The following is a 22705-nucleotide window of genomic DNA, read 5'->3' as shown; positions in this document are numbered from 1 at the left end:
TTCAAACACTGCAGATTTCACAAACAGGAATAGCTGGCAAGCATTGGGCTTTACAAATAATGAATGTATGCATCAAAACAAAAGTTGTGGATGTTTGTAAAAGTATACATGTGCAGCTGATGTGAGCAGAGATGGCTAAGGACCCTCCCTCCCAGCCCAAGAGTTTAAGCTGGCCCTGACAGAGTCCAGCGTTGTTGCATGGCTTCCAAATCACAGGAACATTTCTGGAGTATGGTCTAGCTTTTGCTAACTGCAGTGGAATTATTTATTTATATTGTCAAAGCCCCTGTCTGCTGATCTTTCAGACCCTCACAGTATCTATAAATGAAGGCAATGATGTTTGTTTCACTAGTAGGTAAGCCTATAAATTGCACATCTTTTTACATTACCTATGAGAGATTCTAATCTGGCTTTCTCTACAGGAAGACAATACTGAAAACAGAATGTCTAGTCTATGCTAATCAATTAAATTTATAAGCATCTTATAGGTTTGATTCAGCCTCTTTAAGATTCAGATCAAAATAGCAAGTGTTCATACCATTTATAGCATAATGCAGCAAACATAATTCTTTATAATATGAAATATATACCTGACACATAGCATCCTTTCTCTAGAATAATATTTGCTTTAATTGGGGCTTACTATGTGTCAGACACCATTCCAAGCACTTTAGATATATTAAATTATTCAATCTTCAGAAGGATCTGATGTAGGTATTACTGTCATCCCAATTTTTATATGAGGAAATTGAGGTACAGTTTAAGTAAGTTTCCCAAGGGCAAATGGAGAGTTTAGAGGATAAGGATTGCTAAGCATTAGTTCCTAGAGCCAGGCAGAAGCAGATCTAGTATTTGAGCCAGAATAGTCTGGTTCCAGAGTTGGTGTTCTTAACCACTATACTATACAGCCTCTAAACAATTTGTAGGCTCTAATTGAGAGGTATGTGTAATGGTGAAAAGGACATATGTTTCACATAAGCCTGGTTTCAATCTCAGCTCTGCAATGTACTAGCTGTGTGGCCTTGAACAAATTATTTAACATCTCTGAACATTCTGTTTTTCAACCCCAGGATGCAGATGATACTTCTTATCTTACAAATTTGTTGTATTTGCAATAATCTGTATAATTCACGCTAATTATTGTTACTCAAAATGTAACCCCAATTTAAATATTTTATAGTATCTGCATAATTCTCTATTAGTTCATAGGTAAACTATTGAATAAGCTTCGAACAAATTGGAAGTACATTTCATGTGGCCACAGTTCTTTGGGGAAAGACCCTAACAAATATCATTTTAACATTAATGGTACTCCTGTCAGGATTACTGCAAAATTCTGATACTTAAGCTATCAACTGAAGGGGTTAAATCCAAGGCTAGAGCTAACATTATTCTATTTCATATATTGATAAATTCATTTCATAATAATTGAGTAAAAAAGAAAAAAAAACTCACTGAACTTCCAGTTGTATCATCAGTAAAATGCATGACAATGTTGAACAATATATGTCATTTTATTGGCTTGAAAGTTATGCACACCTTTTCAAAATCAGTTATAAAAATTGATCTCACTCCCATTCCCTCAAGAAGTCAATAGCAGTATTTGAATTTTGTGTTTGGTTTTTCCTCTTCTAATAACCTTGCATCTAATGAAGATCAGTTTCCAAAGATGAATCCAAGGGAGTTAATAATCTATAAAATATAACTACCTGGGAGAGAATGCGAATCCTTAAGTGAAGACATCACTTGGCTTCACGTAGCGAGTATTACCTAAGCTGGGCGGAGGAAGATACTCAGCACTGAAGATTAGAGAACAAGACATTCTGGCCATTGCCTGCATGCCTGTGGCTCTATTCCACAGACTAAAATAAGCTTTCCATAGAGGACCTCCTACACTAGCTACCAGGTCCTTAGTCTCGAAATTTCAAAGCTCTTTTTATGCCACCGTATACCACAACAAAAGTCCTTATTTCCTCTAGGTTCTAGGAGCTCTTCCTCAAATGGTAAAGTCATACTTGTAACTGTGCCAGGACAGGATGACAAGGCACATTTTGAAGCAACGTGGTAAAGACAGTTCCTCAGTCATTCGGCATGACAGAGGCGGAGGCCTGATTTAATCCCTGGCTCCTTCTCACCTTTCAGCAGCCATAGGACCTCCTGGGGCCTCTATTTCTTTATCTTATTTACAGGATTATATAATTTGTATACCTAAAACACCTCGTATACAGTAGGCATTCAATAAGTAGTAGATGCTATTGAGTTGTTCTAGCTAAGTTCATTTTACATGTATTACTATGGAATGAGGTATTTTGGTCCAGAGCTGTCACCAATGTCCCTTTGGTAAAGAGGACTAAATTGAATAGAATTACCGCCATCTCCTATTTGGAACTAAGACAGTACCTTCGATACCCTTCCAGATTATGGCAGAAGGACCCATTATGCAACACAGGGAACATGACTGGGGAGAAGGGTGGGAATCACAAAATATCTCAAATTTAAACTTTTGATTCTCTGTTCAAAGGAGGTTATATATATTCTCAGAGATATACTAACAGGATTAAAAGAAGACATTACACAGTCTTAAATTTGTATTTTGTTACCTACAACTATACTTCCTAAAGTACACTGTGAATTGGGGTATTTCATAAATCCCCTAATTAACACATGGATAGCCCAATTACATTGCATTGTACTTTTGTGTTAAAAGCTTTACTTTAGAAGGTGCAAACATTTATAACACAGAAGAATGTGACATCCTATTTTGGCATGTCTTCATCTGTTAATATATTGGGATTCTCAAATAACAAAGCGGTTTAAGCCTCTCTTTACCTAGAAAAAGTTCTGCCATAGTGTAAAGAAATTCATTGATTAACTAGTGTGACATAGGTAAATCCATGTTTAATAGTAATAATAATGACAGGAATTCACCTTTATTGATATTGTACTAAGTATTACACAAAGCACTTTTGAAAGCATTGCCTCATTGAATCCTCTCAACAATTGTATGAAATAGATACTATTATTCGTTTCATTTCACACATGAGAAAACAGAAAAACAGAAGCTTAGAAAAGTTAAATAACTGTGGCCAAGTAGGTAGCACAGTCAGTGTCTGAAACTCGGTGGTCAAACGCCAAAGCCCACATTCTTCCCCAGAACACTCTGGTGTATTGTATAGATTAGTGACCCACGCAGCTTTCGTTGGCCTTTTTTTTTTTTCTTTTTCTATTTTTACTATTTACTTTTCCAAATTAGTTTTCTGTTTTTAAACACGTGCTTCTGAAACCAACTTTTTGTTCCATGAAGTTATTTTTTGAGTGTCCTTAAAAATAAATAAATAGTTCTTTACCGCTCCTTAAGGTATCTCTTTTCTTCGCCTCTAAGTAAAGCTTTCTCACATCCTTGGCACAGCACAGCTCCTCAATTCCCCTTTCAGTTAACAGTGAACACAGCTTCCTTTTTACTTCCTCCACGTCTCTCTCTCAAGCCCTTTCCCAAGTGTCTCTCCAGTCTGATTCCAGCTGCCTTAGGCTGAGGCTTCCAGAACGGTCTGCTGGTTTGCCACCCCCCTGTGCTTCTAGGTCTGGGTAAGCTGGAACCTACAGGCATCCGCATCCCCACTTATTCTGACTACTGTGGTTACAAGAGGCCTCTTCTGAATGCAGACAGCCAGTCAGCCAAGTCGAAATTTATACCAGAAATCTATTACCTAATTTTTAAACAAAATGACATGAAATCAGACTTGAAGATATCAAAAACATGTCTAGTTTCTGATTTAAGCAAGAAAATCCACATTGTTACTGCTTCTACCACAGTATAATTTACTGCAACAGGAGTTCTGGATCTTATGCCAAAAATGAGGTCCTCTAACCAATGTCAAGGCCAATTATCTTGTGGTAGATCCCACAACAAAAGCAGACTATTGTGATTAGAGTCAGAAGCACCACCCAGAGAAGCTGGAAAGCTTCTGGGGATTTCTTAGGGTTAGTTTTAATTTTTTCCTCCCTGTGTGTCTACTTAAATAAACTACCAGAAACTTTGTGTGTGGGCACTGAACATCTTAGATTAGCCTGGGAGACAATGAAAGGGGTGAGCAGTTGGGAGTGACCTGTTGCAGGTTTGATCTGATTTGATTTGAGCAGGAGCCATGCTGCAAGGCTGTGTGCTTGTGACACTGCAAAGATTACTGTAGCTGAGCCACTTCAGTATGTCCCAGCCTCCTCCCTTCCCTAGTCTCCTTCCCAAACACCCTGCCAGTAGCCATCCTGGGGCTTCCTACTGGGACGGGAAGGCCCAGGTGGCTAAATGCAGGAGCACTTACCCCACGGTGAAGAACTGCCTCATCTCCTGTCTCCGAGACCTCATCAGTTGCTTATACTCCCCGATCCGGAGCTTTTTGCCGTCAACAATGCAGGTGCGTTTCGGTCGAGGTTTGTATTTATAGTTCGGGTACTTCTCTAAGTGGATCTTGCTTAGCCGGGCCTGCTCCTCATAATAAGGTTGCTTCTCTTGGTTGGACATGGATTTCCAGCGAGACCCTAGACATAAAAATAGCCCTAAATACCTAAGTGCTCAAAGCAACACACTCCCGGCAAATACTGCTTACACTTCCCGCCACTTCACTCACCTGCGCTCTGAGCAGCTCCCGTCACCACAACCACTGAGCCTCACAACCAGTGTTTTAGACTACAGAGCAGAGAATAACGTTGTACGTGACACATGCATTATGTTACTTCTCTCAATAATTTAAAGTTGATGCTACAGTAAGTATATTGTTTTAAAATATGTCTTTGCTGCTTAAAGATTATCCCCTACACCAAGGTCTTGCCCTATCCTTCTGCCTATCTTTCTCAAGAGTGTTAAAAACCTAAATTTCCTAAGCATACTTTTGAGTGTTACAGAATTCTCAGGAAAAGCTCTCTTAGTTCCAGAAATTCAAACATCTCCCCACACCCCAAGCATCTTTAGCGAAGCTCTCCTTTGATAGGATGTCAGCAGATGTTGATATTCCTCTGTATGTAAAAACCTAAGGTGCACACTGTCTCCCCCGGCCTAGGGTAATTAAAAAGGCTAAACCTTACTTAAGAAGTTATAGCTTTAGAACCGGAAGGTACAGTTGGAATTATATATACCATTTTCAAGTACTATAAACATTCATTCAAAGCTGTACCAATGAAAGTACAAAAATTTTTAATATGGTTTACACAGGAAGAAAGAAAAGTATTCACTTCTCTAATATTGTTTATAAAGAATTATCTAAACACTTGACGAAGAAGGGATGTGTTTTTTTACGTGTATCGAATTGCATTTTTGTGTCTCGCTGGTGAATAAAGCGGTAACAGCTGTGCTGACTGGATGTTAGCTATTCTTCAGTGGAGATTTTTCATACATAAACAAATGGAAAAGTTGTACAAATATTCTCTATAGCCAGCAATATCCTGGTCTGTTTTAATAGCACATCCATCCCTGTTCTTTCCTGATTGTTGTGCAAAAGTTGTGTAGAAAGTCTACAGGGATAGGCTTCTCTGTTCCGCTGGTTCCCAGCTTAAAGCCCCAGTTAACAGAGGATTTTTGGTGCTCTTGAAATGCTTGTGCTGAAAAGTTTATATTTTAATGAATACACTTATTATATTCTTAACTTTTTTTCACAGAATGCACACTAGTAATATAGATTCCCCACAGCTGCCAAAATGGAAACAGAGAGGTTCTGTGCCCGTTTGAGAGCTTACTCATCCTGCTGCTAAAATGGCAAAAAAAAAAAAAAAGGAGAATTTCAAGTTAGATATCAAACTTTAGGGATAGAGAAACACTAACTTTTCTTTTGACTGTCCATTAACGAGAAAAAAAATTTAATATATCTACAAGGAGCATTATGGTTTGAAAGATTTTTAAATTTATTAATTTAGTTTATAAGAAAATTAAATTTGTAAGAATAATATAAGAAGAATGTGTATCTCTGAAACTCTAAATAAAACCCCATTTAGTTGTAATAACATTTAGTGTTCATCTTGAAATTCAAAAGTCAAAATGAAAAACTTGTATTTTAACATTTCACCACTATTTGATCTTATGTATGTTTTAAATTTTCTTAGAGGTCACTGACTGCCTCAAAATGTCTCAGAATCAAGTTAAATTATTTATACAGTGACAAAACATGTGTATTTGTGTATGTCCAGATCACTGATATTTACTCAGGTTAAATATTTATTGCTTTTGAACAAAACATTTAAAAAATGAAAACCACAGTTTAAGTCTCTAATGTTTTTCGGCTTCTTAAGCGGCTCCCTTTGAGATTTTGTCACATCATGATAGCTTAAATAGAACAGTGCCTTCTGTGTTTTTTCTTCTTAAAGAGGAAACATGTTGACTGTAATGCTGCATGTTGAATGAAATATGTTCAATGTGTTGAGCGCAATAATTCCAAACTGTATAATCTGTGCTGGCAAGCTTTACACTAATAGAACAAGGCTTGAGTTTAATCCGGAGAAACGGGAGAATCACTCTGGCAATTTACCACAAAATGGGCCTCTGCCCTGTGGTCTATGTGTTCAACTCGCTGCTATGAAATTTGAACTAGTCATATCTTATTAAAGTAAATGTAGTTTTATTTTACAAGTTTCAAAGTTATCATTAGAGGCACTGTTCTACACTCCATAAATTTCACACTATTTGGGGGCTCACCCCTAGTCCTTGGTGAGTACTTTCAGAGGGACATATGAACCCAAGAATACTAAAGCAGAAAACTGTAGCGTCTATGAGCGTTTCCAGGGTTCCATAGCAACTTATGAGTTTTAAGACTGAGTTAAAGAAAGGAGATAAAGCTCGTCTCCATGACTCTTAGTTAGCAGTGAGCTCTTAGAGTTGCCCTATTAACACATACAATAAATAGTTTTGCCTCTAAGGTAAGATTTTAGTCAGTCCTGCCCTGGCACCGGTGGGTGTTCTAGCTCCTAAAGGTAAATGCTACATTGCAGCATGATGGATGCGGAGATGACACAGTCTCCCGGGGCAGCTTGCTGAGCAACACCTAACTTCTGCAAACCACAGCCTCCCTTTGGTGTCAAATCAGGCCCCTTCTTGCCACTCATGCGGTAGAGGATCAGCATCAGGCACTGCACTCACCTAAGATTTTGCTAATGTTGGAGTTATGCATGTCAGGAAAGGCCTGAAGGATTTTCCTCCTCTCATCCTTCGCCCAAACCATGAACGCATTCATTGGTCGCTTGATGTGTGGCTCGCTGCTGGCCCGGCCACGGGCATCCCTGTAGACTCGTGCTTCAGCCACAGTGGCACCTCCTGTTGGCCAACAATAATACTGCTGTAGTTTAGCTGCAGAGCCATTCATTGCTTTGCTTCCTGTAATGTTAGGGCAGGAAGAACAAGATGGGGGCAAAGCGTTATCATCTGGGTAATGCAGCACAGCTTGCCACCAGGCTCGGCTGTTTTCCCCAGGCCCTTCTCTTCTTTTTAAGTGAAGTCTTGGAAGCAGAAGACAGTTTCAAGTGACAATGCTACGGGCTCTTCTGATGTAGGCCTCAAAGACACACCGGGCAGAATGAAACTTCATGTTTTCATACACCTAGTACCTTTTTACTACAGTCAATTCCAGGGGACAGGAAGGCAATTACCGGCACTATATTATGCTAACTTTTCCTGCTGTGATCTCTCCCTTCAAAAGCAGGCTCTTACCTATCATTTTAGCCTCATTTGCCAAACACTGAAGCCACTTCCAAATAACTTACCCGAAACAGACCTGTCTTTCACAACACTGTGCCTTCGCCAGGGCTCCTCTCACTGCCTGCAAGCTCCTTCTCCTACCTCTTCATGCTAAGTCCCACTCATCCTTTCAGGCCTATTCAAATGTGGTGTGCTTCGTGAATGAATGAATGAATTCACTGAAAACTATTAATTGAGCAGTTACTGTGAGTTAGGCTTTGTGCCAGGTGCTGGGTATACAAAAGTGGATAAAACAGCACCTGCTTTTAAAGGAGCTCATGGTTCAGAAAGGAGACAGACCCCAAACAGACAATTATAACAGAGTATAGTAAGTGCTTTAATATTGAAGTAAACAGGGCACCAAGAGGGCACCAGACAGGACAGTCAGCTAATGCCTCCTAGGAAACTCTAAGCTGAGTCTCCGAGGATGAACAGGAATTAGTAGGTGAATAGGAGAGGGCAGTAAAGACAGATGGGAAGGGTAATTCAGGCCAAAGGAACAGCATCTGCAACGATGCTTCCCAGGTTGCATTCATTCCTCTTTCTTTTATGCTACATGCTCCAAAGTAATTGCGTTATCTTACGTGATTATCTCCAATACTTCCCTTCCATCTCCAGGAATATGGGACCCCTAAAGTTAGTGTTTATGTTGTAGTCATTCTTATATCCCCAGGATTTCCTATATAATAGATACTCAATAAATATTAAGTAAAAGATTGTTCGGTTTTCAACTCATATGCAAAGGTAGTAGACTAAAAAGGCAGTCATTTCAAGGTCCCGATATATTTTTCTGTTATTTAAGGGTAGTTCCTTAACATCCCCTATGGAACTATGTCTAAATTCCTGATGTTTTATAGTTTCCAAAGAAGTGACCACAGTAACACATTAGACTGAAAGAAAGTTCCTCGAGGATGCAGCAGGAGCTGGCTCTTCACTAACTATATTCCTAGGTTCCAATAAAGCACTTGGCAAACAGAGTTTCAATTAGTAAAATTCATTCAATGAATGAATGAATGAATGAATGGGTGAACATAGCGTCTGTTGTTTTTGTTTTCACGCAGCCCACCAGCACGACACACTGATGTGTGCTTTACGTGGGGCAGATAGATACCAAGCCTCTCCCTGTAGATTGTGGACCTCTGTAGTTAAATGTGAAGTTGGACTGATGGCCTCAGCCAGGGCCTCCACTGCTTAGATAGGAAAGCCTACTCCCAAAAGGTTAGAAGCAAAACATACATTAAAACCAACATTTCTACATTTTGGCAAAAATAAATCCTTTCAGCTGAGTGGAGTGATTATACAGGAACAACATGACCCAATCCATCTCTGCCATTCTACTCTATTTCCAGCTACCTTGATTAAGAAGAAATTCGTTTGTGTCAGAGCTAGTAATAAATTAGAACATTAAAGAGCACTATTATTTGGCAAATATGATCATCATTTGTTGCAAACAAAAGACAAGATAAAAGGGCCGAACTGGGTAATATTGTCAGTTCTTTTCTAAACATGAAGAAGGACAGAGGGGCCCCTTTCTGAAGACCATGTGAAGTAACATATTTTTAAAACTGCCCTTCTTCTAGGCCTACTAGACAAAATGATCCCTCACATGAAAAGTCTCAGATCCCAAGATGCATAACTAATATGCTACCTTTTTGCCACCATACCCACAGTACATTAATTTCATTTAAAATGCACTGACCATACAGGATAAATTGATTTCACTTTATATGGGTTTGACAGCCATGTTTATTGTGCAGTGAAATGTAGTGTAGCTTCCAGCTGACAATATCCATCAACACAGGGCAATATGCTGACTGCTGGGCCAGATGAAGGCATACATTACTCTGGAAGTGAAACACTCATTCAGATACGACAGTGGCTTCTCCTGAGGATCACTGTGGTAATTTATGATGCCCTCAATGCCATTACTTTACAACTGACATGGATTCAGCAATTTATATACTTGCATGCATACACATAAAAGGAGACAGGCTTGTGGAGAATGTCAGATGCAAAAACACTTCAATATTATTCTAAGTTAACTACTGTGCCACAGGTGATTAACATTTGAGATCTGCTTTTACTGTCATAGCTTTTCTTCATCTCTAGCAAAACCAAATAGCCGGCTTCCATTTATGTATTCATTGTAAATGGGAAGTTTTAATCTCCTACACACTGATCATGGTGGATTTTTAGACTCTGGTTTTAGCAGATCTTCTACTCATACCAATGGATTCTCCCAGACATGTCATACCTATGTCCAAACTCTCTCCCTTTTCATTCCACACTGCAACCTTAGCATTGCCTTCCTACTCACTTCTACCTTACTAAATTCTACCTTCTCCAAGGACAGTTCAGCTCCCACCCCACCAGCTGTCCTACACTGGCCTTGTCCATCCTCCCATGGTACATATTATTTGCACAACACTGACACTGCATTAATTACACAGCAGATCTCTAGTCTCACAAGAAGTGCTTCCAGAAACTGAGATATTCAGGCACAGTACATAGTATTAAAATGTGAATTAAGAAACCAGGGGGTATATACATCTCTTTTTTCTTATCTCCTCTTCTCTCTCCCAAGGGGCGTCAACTGAAAAGTAAATGGGGACATTCCAAGTTAAGCTAGAAATGTTGTATTGATGAGCCAACATTTTGGAAGAAGAAGAGACTTATCCAGGAAGACCAAGGTTTAAAACGACTTTTAAACTGGACCTGCTATCTGATCAGAGTCAGAATTTTAAGAAAATACAAAGAGGTCACAGCATCAAAAGAGTATTTCGAAAATGTCCCTTAACTTTCCTAAATTTTGCTTCATGAAACAAAATAGTTAGAGAATTATTCTTGTAGCAATAGAAACACATATGACTGTGTATGGGTGTATAAATTCAGAAATTTAAAAATAGAGATTGTATATTATGAACACTCTTTTAAACAAATAAGAAAAATTCTATAGAATACTATACCATGATTTTCAAAGATATGCTATTAGCCTGACTATCTGAAGCCTAAAATTGACTTTCTGCTATAATTAACTTTAGAATCTATATATCAAATGTGACTTCATACTGCTCGTTTTCAAAAATAACATCAAGTTAAAAAATAGGAGGGGGGGCACTTCATTCTAAAATAGCCAATGCTCTCTGTCACAATCCAGAGTTGTCCTAGGGAATAGCTCATAATTCTAAGAGGCAGATTCTTTTACTTTTAATAGCAGAGGAATTATCTGTGAGTTCAACGCTCCTAAATGTCTTCTCATGGAAAGAGGCTGGAAGACGCCTAGACCTATAGCTATGTATGTGGAGACTACTGCTTTCTAGCTGACCTAAGTATCTTTAATTACCAGCAGCACCATTCCTGAATAACAGTTACTGAAAGGCCAGGAGGTCAACAGTACCACACTAGGCACAGGTCCCCTTTACTCCAGGAATCCCTAGTCTCTCCAGTTCCCCAAGGGGGCTCAGACTGGTTAATCCATCCTTCATTTCTCATATCACAGTTTGTGTAAAGACAAATTTTCAGTTAGATGAAAAAAGATAGTCTGTGAGGAAAAAATAGAAATTGCCAAGGCAAAGACTTCCTTATGAATCTATTTAAATGATTTAAAGAGAATACAGAAAGTTGAGTTTTTCCAGGTGGGTTGGAAAGAAGGCCAGTTTAACCATCATAGCCTATGGCAATGGTCCTGAACTAATCCTAGAGAGGCCCCCTTCCTGGGTAAATTCCAAGGGTTATGTGAGTGAATGAGTAAGCGTTTGGTATGGATTTGTGCATATATAAAGTTCTCCCTAAGGAGGAACTCTGGCAAATTCTATAATGTGCCTAGGAATAATTTATTTATACATTAATGCAGCAAACCTTTCTGACAGATTTCAGATGTACCCAGCATTGTGATAGAGGCTGCAAAGATAAATAACACATGTGCCTTGTTTTCAAGGAATTTGGTCCAGTGAGGGAAACAGATGCTTAAATAGAAAATTACAAAACAGTGTAAGTGCTAACAAGGGTAATTTTAAAATACTATGAAATCAGAGAAGAGAAGCTATTAATGTTGTTGGAATGGACAGAGATGAGGATCAGGGAGCCTTCAGAGAGGAAGTACTGCTTGAGTAGTATCTTAAACAAAGAGTAAGAGTTTACCAGCAGGTATGAGTGTGAAAGTATTCTAGGCTGAGAATCCAGCGTGAATATAAAGGCACAGAGTTATTTAAAAAAAAAAAAAAAGCACGAGGGTTTTAGGGGATAAAAAGAATCTGGCTATGGCTTGAGTTTATAGGAAAAAATAGGGGAATACCAAGAGATTAAATTGGGAAAGTAAGTAGGGGCCAGATTGCTAAGTATCTTGAATACCAAGTCAAGAAGTCTAAGGTTTTTTAAAAAGCAGGGTAGTGACATGAACAAATATGTTCTACAAGAGATCAAAATGGAAGCTAAATGAGAAATTACCACTGAATAGTCTCAATGATTACTAGTGCATTGGCAAGAAAGAATAGAGAAAAATAAGGTGAATAAATACCTCTTCACAGGCTCATTAAAACTTACATTTTGTCAGACAGAATAAATGTAATATAAGTAAAATATCAGCACAAAAGATTCTCTTCTGGGATCCAGTTCTGGTAACAACAGAATAGCTTATATCAGACTAACCTTCAAGCAGATAATAACTATAAATTCTGAGGAAAATATTAAAAAACAACCAGTTGAAGGTACTTGAGACCTATCAAAATTAAGAAAAAACTGGAGAGGAATCAGTCCTATAAAAAAAGAAATTTCACTGAGTGAAACCCTTGTTTTCATAGCTTTTCCATGAGGACACTCCCCAGTCTACACAGCACCGAGTGGCTAGAATACAAACAGAAAGTCAGTCTTAATTGGATTAATGTGTCTGAAGAGAGAATTGAGGCTTATGAGTGGCTAACCCCTGAACTTCACCTGTATAGAGATGACTTCTATGATCCCAGGGGAAATCAGTGCTGCGTATTTGAAAAATCTAAGCTTAAATTTCAACTGATGTCCACTGCAAGGGAAACAGAATTTGGATTTGAATACTACCAAGTTAGAAAGTGTTCATGAACAACTTAGGCTTTCCACTGAAAACCCAGAAGGACCACTCTTCAGGTATAAAGACTATATGCCAAGACTAAGGATTCATCCTAGACTACAGACAACACTGAAACAGTTACTCCCTAATAGTGCAAAACTGAGCCTCCACAACTTCACTGTGATCAGCAAGAAAATTAAACTGCCTCCTAGCACAAAAATTTAGCATGGTTAACAGAGTAAGATAATAGAAGCCAGAATCTCTACAATTTATAATCCACAGTGTACAATCTATAATAAAAAAAAATTACTAGTTGTGCAAACAACCAGGAAAATGTGACTCGGAGACAAAAAAAAAAAAATCAACAGAAGGAAACTGAGATGGCTGAAATAGTGTAATTAGCAGACAAGAACTTTAAAGTAGCCATTATAAATATGTTCAAGGACCTAAAGGAAAAGATTATCATAATTAATGTATAAATGGGGGAAACTCAGCAGAGAAGTGAAACTGTAAAAAGAAACATGGAAATTCTAGAACTGAAAAATATATTTGATATGAAAATTCACTGAATAAACTTCATAGCATTTTTGAATGCAGAATAAAGGGTCAGTGACCTTAAAAATACAACAAAGAAATTAGCCAGTCTCAAAACAGAAAGAAAAAAGCTGAGAAAATAAAGAGACTTTGCAACATGGAGAATAATATTAAGTGTTCTAAAATATGCGTAATTAGAGTTCTAGAAAGAGAGGAGAGAGAATCATGACTGAAAAACATTTGAAGAAACACGGGTTGAAAATTATCTGAATCTGGTGAGAAACATCAACTTATAGGTTCAAGACATTCAGATAAGTGCAGGCAGAATAAATACAAAGAAAACCATACCTAAACAGCAGTAAAACTGCTGAAAACCCAAGACAAAGAGAAAATGCCAGAGAAAAAGGACACATTACATACAAGGGAACAATAATATAAATGATTGCTGATTATTCATTAGAAATAATGAAGACTGGAAGACTATGGAACATCTGTAGACTGCTGGAAAAAAAAATAAAGTCAATGCAATCTTATCCAGTGAACATATGCTTTGAAAATGAATGTGAAATATATTTTCAGATAAATAAAACCTGAGAGAATGAATTACCTGCAGACCCATACCAAAAGAGATAATCAAGGAAATTATTCAAGATGAAGAGGAATAATATATGATGGAATCTTAGATTTATAGGAAGAAAAGAAGAGTGCTTAAAATGATAAATACGTGACTAAATTTAAAAAGTTTTTTCTTCTGGATTTCATAATAAACAACTGGTTGTTTATTTTTAAAAGACAAGGGACTGTTCAATACAAAATATAACATTGAATTCTGGGATTTATGAAGATATATGAAGAGGTAAACTACGTGAAGAAAAATAGCACATTAGCAAAAAGGACAAAGTAGTAAATGTTAAAGGTTGCTTTATTTTATTAGAAGTGATACACTTTTAACTATAAGGACACTCAAATTAAGGATAAATAGTAAATCTCTAGAAAAAAAAACTTTTTTTTTTTTAAATAAAGAGGTATAGCTAAAATGCCAATACGGTAATTCAAATGCACTAAAAAAGGATTCAAAAGGAGACAGTAAAAAGATCAGTGGTTGCCAAGGGTGGAGGAGGGAGGGATAAACAGGTAAACACACAGGATTTTTAGGGCAATGAAAATAGTATATGATACCATAATGATGGATATATGTTATAATTTGTCCAAACACAAGGAATGCACAATATCAAGAGTGAACCCTAATATAAATTATGGACTTTGGATGATTGTCACCATAGGATCATGAATTATAATAAGTGTACCACTCTGGTGGGCTGTTGATAATAAGAGTGTACACATGTATGAGGGCAGGAAGTACATGTAAAATCTCTGTACCTTTCCCTCCATTTTACTTAGAACCTTAAATTGCCCTAAAAAATTGTCTTCATAATAATAGCTTAGAAAAAGGATTCAATTAACCAAAAGAGGGAAAGTAGTAATAGAAAGTCAAAAAACCAAAGGAACACCCCATGCGCATGCCAAAAAACAAAACAAAACAAAACAAAAACAAACAAAAACTAAGGGTACAAATAGAAAAATAGCAAGTAGTAAGACTTAATCCTATCAAATCAGTAATTACATTAAACATAAATGAATTAAATAATCCAATTAAAATTGGAGATTTCCCAGAATGAATAAAAGGTAGAACAAACAAAATAGAAAACAACTTACAAAGCCAAGAATTTGTAATTTGAAGATTGATGAAATTGGTAAACCTCTAGTAAGACTAATCAACAAAAAAGAAAAACAAAAATATTTGGATTGAAAGAGGGGATATTACTATAGATACTACTCACACATTAAAAATGGAATATTGTGAGTAACTTAATTCTAATAAATCCAACAACTTAGATGAAATGAAAAAATTCCTTGAAGGACACAAACTACAAAAATTCACTCAGGAATAAATAGAAAATTTGAATATTCTTATAGCTAAGGAAGATTTTTAATTTATAACCAATAACCTTCCCACACAATGTTAAATGGCTTCATTGGCTAGTTCTTCCAAACATCTAAGGAAGAATAGTAATCTTACATAAATTAAGAAAGTAGAGGAAGAAAGAATACTTCCCAAATTCATTTTATGAAGTAACATCATACCCTGACAGAGATTTGAACATAAGTGTAAAAATTCTTAATAAAATGTTAGCAAATTAAATGTAACAATATGTGAAATTGATAACAAAACATGATCAAGTAGAATTTATCTCAGGATAAGTCAATTTAAAATGCAATATTAATTTAGTATTTGAAATCAGAAAATGTAACTCTCTATATTAACAAAACAAATGGAAAAATATTATCTTCACACAGATTCAGAAAATACTTTTGACAAAATTCAATACCTATTCATGACAAAGACTCTCAGGAAACTAGCAATAGAAGGGAACTTCCTCAGTCTAATAAACGGCTTTAAGAAAAACCTGTAGGACATTATACTTAAGAGAGAACTACTGAATTTCCTTTTTTCCTCCAAGATGGAAAATTAGAAAGGGATGTCCACTTTTACCATTGTTAGGCAATATTCTTCTGCAGGTAAAGAAATAAAAAGCATACAAATTGGAAAAGAATAAGGAATGTTATCTGTATTCACAGATGATATAATTGTTTATAAAAAAATCCTAAGAAATCTACAAAATAATTATTAGAACCAATAAGTGAATTTACCAGTACTGCAATATACAATATAAAAACATAAAAATCACTGTACTTCTATATATTAGCAGCAATTTAAAAAATAACTTTTAAGTTTACATTCACAATAGAATTAGAAAATAAAATGCTTAGGAATAAGTTTAACCACAAAAGTATGCAAGACCTTTACACTGAAAACAATATGACATTTATGAGTTCAATTAAAGTAAACATAAATAAATGGAGAAATACACCATGTTCACAGATCTGAAAACTCAATATTGTTAAGATGCCAATTCTTTCCATATTTATCTATAGATTCAACCCCATCCCAATAAAAATTGCCAAAAGACTTTTTAAAATAAATTGGTAAGTTCATTTTTAAAATTATATGAAAAAAAAAAAGCAGTAAAAACATCCAAAACAAACTTGAAGAAAGTTGGAGGATTCAAAGTACCTGATTTCAAGGCTTACAGTAAAAATATACTTTGTGACATTGCAAAAACTAGAGTAAGGCAGTGTGGTAAAGAACAGACAGATCAATGGAACAGAATAGAGAGTCAGAATTAAACCCTCACATATATGATCAATTTCCAATAAAGACCTAGGCTATTAAAGTGGAAAATGATAATTTTTTCAATAAATAGTGTTAGAACAAGTGGATAATTATGTGTAAAAAGTAAACCTCGACCTCTTATCACACACTACATCCAACAATTAATTGAGATAAATCATAGTTTAAAACAAAAGCAAAAACTATAATGCCTCTCAAGAAAATACACTGGAGAATATTTTAGTGACTTTGTAGTAAGCAAAGATTCTTAGATACGGCAGGTAAAGCACTAAATATACAAGAAAAGTGATAAATTTAACTTTATCAAAATTAAGACTACTTATCAAAAGTGATTATTAATAAAATGAAATGTTAAAGCACAGACTGGGAAAAAATATTTACAACATATCTATCTGACAAGAACTTGTATCGAGAATATATAAAGAACACCTACCAAAAAAGTAAACAATCTAATTTATAAATAGGCAAGACTTGTACAAATACTTTACAAAAGGAGATATAGTTATGGCCAATGAGTACATGAAAAGGTATTCCATATCATTAGCCACCTGGAAATGACAAATTAAAGCCACATACAATTTTGCACCCACTAGAATGGCTTAAACACTAAATGTTGGCAAGGATACGGAGCAACTGGAATTCAAATATATTGGTAGTGGGAGTGTGAAATGGCATAACCATTTTGGAAAATAGTTTGGCAGTTTCTTATAAAATAAAATATAAACTTACCAATGACCTACAATTCCATTCTAGGTAGTTATCCAAAACAAATGAAAACTTAGCTCAGAAATAGATTTATGTAAGAACATCATAGCACTTTTATTCAGAATAACCAAAAACGGAAAATAACTGGAAAATGGACAAACTGTGGTATAGCCATACAATGGAGTACTATTCAAAATAAAATTGTTTTACCACTTAGTTAAAAAAGAAAAAAAGGAAAAACAAAAGAACAAACATAAAATGGGAAACCAAGCAAACAAACAAAGGTGATATTTTTCCGAAGATTCTTTTCTCTGTAAACCTCAGCGTGTGGCATATTCAGGCCATTGTGAAATTTTTAAAAAATGGCTTCATTTACCAAAAAGAATTATTAAAAAGGCAAAATTGGTTGTGTTTTAATACAAAGAGACTTAAATATAACATACATCCTTGGATTGCTTGACAAGCACACTATTTTAGACTACTTCAGTCTATTAGCAGAATAGTTGAGTTTCTCCTGTGACACTTTGGAAAGAGTTACATGATACATTTTATAGTCCCCTATTTGGGTTAACAGAGACAATAATCATGAGTGCATCAGAAACAAAAATCTAGAAGATGAAGGAATTTTAGAAGGGGACAGAAAAAATTAGGAAAGAAGGAGGGTATTGATATTACACAGGTTGGATTTTTTCACCAAGTTTATTTCACCAAATCTATCTTAATATTGTAGAGATCTAATTCACTACGTTGTAGGGATGACTGACAGTTGTCTGCCTATGATTAGGGAACTTCTGCTAACTTTGTACTTCCGCTTCCTGCCAGAATGTGAACTTACTTTCATTATAGGAAGGCTGCTTGAAATTCAAATTTGATTTCTTCTTAGGGAAAAAAAAGACAATTTGGCTATCCTAGTGGTTTACTTGGCAGGAAAATACATTCCATGGCTGAGCGAGAACCTTAATCGTTAGAGAAGTGATGTGTTCATTCTTCAGAGAAGGACGACACCAGCAGTGGAAGAATATGGTTTGTTCCCTGTATCTTTTGTAGCAGATCAGTAGATAGTTTAGCAAAGAATGAGTTAATGATAGGTGCCATGATTTGAAGAAGGTAAATGCAAATATGAACACACAGTTCTTCTGAGCTAGAAGCTGGTTAAAAAAAAGAAAAAGAAAAAGAAACCAACGGTACAGGAACAAAGGATGGATTAACCGTGGTACTTTGATTAAAGTATTAATTCTTTAACTAATGCAAGGGAAGGCCACAGGTAAATTTTCATTTCCCTGTTTTCATTTTAAGGCTCTTTAATCCCACTAAAAACAAATACCCTGCTTACCTCAAGTGTTGAAATTATCTATACCAAGAAATTCACTGAATAAATTAGATAGATAGATAGATAGATAGATAGATAGATAGATAGATAGATAAATAGATAGATAGATAGATAGATAGATAAATAGATAGATATAGAGATATAAACATTTATAGTGTACACATAAAGAAAAATTCTATTGGGCAATTAGAAAACAGATATGCCACTAAATATAGTACCAAATTAATTCTTTTAAAGAGTGACAGCTTTTTTACTAGTCTAGATCAGAGACCCATTTCCAGAATAGGAACACCAGATGTATTAGAGACTTTTACTTACTATAACATTTATAAAGTGCTTTCAGTAAACACATCAATCCTCTTTATAATTCTTTGAAATACGTATGAAGGTAAATATATGTCTCACTCTATAGATGAGGAAACCAAGACTCAGAGAGGCAATGTTCCCTTCCTCTGAAATAACTGGTTGCTCTGCTAACAAGGAGCAGAGCCAGATCTGGAACCCAGGTCTTCTGACTTTAAGTCTAGTGTATTTCCCCTACACCAAAGCTACACCAGCCACTATTCAGAAATATGAAATAACTCTGATTTTTAAAGCCCACTGTTTCTTACCTGGAACATTACTTTCCCCCTGTAAGAATGCCATTTCCCTGCACTGCTAAGCACATGAGAGGAGCCTGTTACCAGTCATGAAGTCGATGCTGCTGTCTATGTGGCCTCTGAAATACTGCCCCACCAAAGATCCAAGAACATGCAAAGAAAGCACTAAGGACTGAAATTATATCAGGGATTAAAACGATGCTAAATTAATGCATTCCTTGGCTGCAGGGTTATGAGCAAGTGTTACTGTGGATAAGGCTTCTATTTTTTTCCTACTGGAAACTCCATTCTCTTTAAAAGATCAACCAGAAGAACCAAAAGGGAATTCCCTAAGGTCAGCTCTGAGGAAACATAAACCTCTAATTCAATAACTCTGCTACTGCTCTGAAAAAAGGCTTTATTATTGCAGCATCCATATGGAGCCAATTGGACATTAATGACTAATCAATCCCTCCCCTTTCTATTCTACTTAAAGTGTCACAAACCATGTTTAGATTAGCCCATTTCCTGCTTAGGATTGCTCAAGATGTCTTTTGTTCTTTCAGGACCAGCCTGATGGAGGCAGCTTAAACACCACGACCAGAGTGGCGCAGGAGTTATAAAGTGCCATATGTGAGCGAACAAAGGGGCTATACTAAAGCCTTTTGTGGGATTTGTTAATGTTTTTCATCTGAGCTTAAAAAGGCTTAATGACTTTGTGGTGAGCTGATGCATGTGGCTCGTGGCTTTGCAAAATGAAGGAAATTCTAACCATTGATACAGCAGTCTGTATTTTCAAAAGTCTCCTGCTTTCAGTTTTGGTGTCCATGTTTACTTTTTTTTTTTTTTTTTTAATTCTCAAGTTATATTTGCTTTCCACAGACAACTCAACAGAGCCTTTTATCTTGTTTCAACTATGGGATCCAAGGGGCAATGAGATAACTTACGTGATTATTTTAATAATCGGAAAGTAGCAGGAAACATCGCACATTCTACTTTTTATCTATTTGCTATTTGTATACACAGGAGGAAGGTTTACAAGCCTTTGAGCCCAGGCAAAAAGGCATCATTTAAGTTTGAACCAGAGATCACTGTGGAGGAAATCAGACAATAATAGTTTCTGGCTTCCTAAGTTTTCAGGGGAACCAGGCTCAGATTCCAGCAGATCCCCTTGGAGAATACAGAGGCTGGTGAAAGGCTGGGAGACTAAACAATTGACGCAGCTCAGCGGCTTCTGGCTTCATTCGACTCAATGTGCGACCATAGACTGTACACGGAATTAAGAAGCACAAACCAAGATGAAGCAAACCTCTGAGTAGGTTAACAAAGATACTACGAACTCCATCCTCTTGTTTCCATCCTTATCACTCTTCAGTTGCCTTGGCTTCACTGCCTCTGGTGGATTATTTTAAATACTAGCCTTTTAGCTGCTTTTTCCATTTCCAGTTTTGAGTCCCCAGTCCCTACTTAAACAATTCTTCCTAGTTTCAGCCAGGGTGACCCATCACAAATATAATTCTGACCAGAGCATTCCTATACAAAGGTCTTCAATGGCTCCCTAATGCCTGAAAGATGAAGTCCAAACTCCTCAGTATGATATACAAGGTTCTCCATGACCTGGCTCTCCACTTACATCTTTAGTTCCATCTCTGGCTACTCGAAAATTTTTTGCTTTATAATACTGAACTACTTCTAGTTCTCCATATATCATGTTCCTTCATACTAAGAGTTCATGCTTTCCATTTTTCTGGAATTTCCTATCAAACTTGCAATTAACTCATTCTTTGACTCATGTCAGGGATCATCTCCAGGCAGTCTTACACAGTTTGTCAGGTTGGGCTAAGTATTTTAGACTCTGACAGCACCCTGTGCCTACCTCTATCTTAACATTTACCATATTTTATCCAAATTTCCAGTTGTATGCACCCACCTTCTTCACTAGACTGTACTCCAGAGGGGCAGAAACCGCATTGCGTCTTATTCATAACTGCTTCCCCAGGGTCTGGTACATAAGCTAGCATAAGATAAGTACTCAAATGTCACAGTAGAGAGCAGTGGACAACTTCAACAGTGAAAATTTTAGAGTGAGATTCAGACGTCTACATGTTGCATTAGAACATGGGTATTTCTGAAATCAGATTTTATATAAATGCCATTTTATTTCTTCTACTCTGTCAAGCACTTTGCCTTACTTGAACCCTCTGTAAAATAAGAATGGCTTTAAAATAAGAATAAGATGGGAAAATGTACCCACAGTTGTTTGGAACTCAGTGATCATTGATTCTAATATTACTTCTTTTATTGACTTTCCACACTGTACAGTTTTGAAATCCCAGCCTCCCACTTTCAGGGAAATCCTGAAATGATGAGAAGGCAAGTCTGAGCTTTTTGGAAATACTAAATCTGAAAGCTAGTCTAATGCTGTAGGGTGTGTATAAATACATACAAGTGAAGCATGTATTCAAACAGGCATATGGTGGGACTTTTCCTAGACAGTCATTATGAAACGGATAAAACATGCTCATAGAATGAGAATTTTAACATCAGTATACTGAAGATCATCTAATACACATTCCTCATTCCATATGAAGAAACTCCAAGGTTTAGAGAGGTTAAATGCCCAAGTATCATATTTAGTAACTGGAAAAATCACAATGAACTCAAATATAACTATTTCCAAAGTTTCACAATTGCCATAAAAATAAATTTCTAAAATGGTCAGCTGAATTGTTTCAATGGCGTCCAGACTTAGCTTTAAAAACTCTTAACAAAATTAATTTAATTCGTCTCTCTTCTTCAGTTCATTCCATTTGTTCCAGGGAATTTGCTTTTTACTGGAATGAGAGATGCAGATCATAGGTGCAGTAAAAGCTAATTTTTTTAAGGTTTGGGCTATGGAAATAGTATTAGAAGGAGATGGCTCAAGGATTTGGAGCAATCAATTCAATTTTACAGATCAAAACTTCTTTGCCCTGCAAAAATGGTGAAAGTATTGGAGAAGTACCTAATATTTGTGTGGTTTGAAAGATCAAAAAAAAAAAAAACTTTCACAAATTTCTATTTCTCATTAAATTTTTCTGCTTTTTAATGAAAACCAACAAGAAAATCTACTTCAACAAAGGCAACCAACTCAATCAGCTCATCTGAGAGAAAAATGGGAGTCAGTGTAGCTCAGATGCTATGTAGTTAAAAAGGTCTGAGTTTGAATTTTTTTAACATTTTATATTGATTTATAATAATTTTACAATGTTGTTCAAATTCCAGTGTAGAGCACAATTTTTCAGTTATACATGAACATATATATACTCATTGTCACATTTTTTTCTCTGTGAGCTACCATAAGATCTTGTATGTATTTCCCTGTGCTATGCAGTATAATCTTGTTTATCTATTCTACATTTTGAAATCCCAGTGAGTTTGAATTTTTATTTGATCTTTCCTAACTAAGTAACCTTGCATAAATTATTTCCCTTCTCTAAACTCATCTCCTTATAAAAGAGAGTTAATAATTTCTACCTGGTTGGGTCCTTGTCAGGATTCAGTGAGAATG

The 22705-nt window shown here is 36.2% G+C and overlaps 1 protein-coding gene and 1 long non-coding RNA gene across 28 annotated transcripts in view; one reads left to right on the top strand and one right to left on the bottom strand.

Annotated features, from left to right (window-relative positions):
- The window catches only part of SOX6 (SRY-box transcription factor 6), a 556391-nt gene that overhangs the window by 11314 nt on the left and 522372 nt on the right, over positions 1–22705 (bottom strand). For 24 of the 27 annotated variants that reach the window (XM_032488948.1, XM_032488938.1, XM_032488944.1 and 21 more), the window contains 2 exons: positions 7121–7354; positions 4320–4536 (listed from right to left, as the gene is read on the bottom strand). In XM_032488948.1, the coding sequence (XP_032344839.1) occupies positions 4320–4536; positions 7121–7354 (451 nt within the window). The remainder of the gene's footprint in view (positions 1–4319; positions 4537–7120; positions 7355–22705) is intronic. The other 3 variants (XM_032488941.1, XM_032488953.1, XM_032488960.1) reach the window with 1 other exon arrangement.
- On the top strand, positions 4102–5737 carry LOC106731111. Its single transcript, XR_001367535.2, has 2 exons — positions 4102–4892; positions 4930–5737. It is a non-coding gene; the product is annotated as an uncharacterized LOC106731111 (long non-coding RNA).

This window comes from Camelus ferus, chromosome 10 (genome assembly GCF_009834535.1).
Source record: "Camelus ferus isolate YT-003-E chromosome 10, BCGSAC_Cfer_1.0, whole genome shotgun sequence".
In the NCBI taxonomy this organism is placed as follows: Eukaryota; Metazoa; Chordata; class Mammalia; order Artiodactyla; family Camelidae; genus Camelus; species Camelus ferus.
The sequence above is the reverse complement of the archived record's forward strand: the minus strand, read 5'-3'. Positions and strand labels throughout refer to the sequence as shown.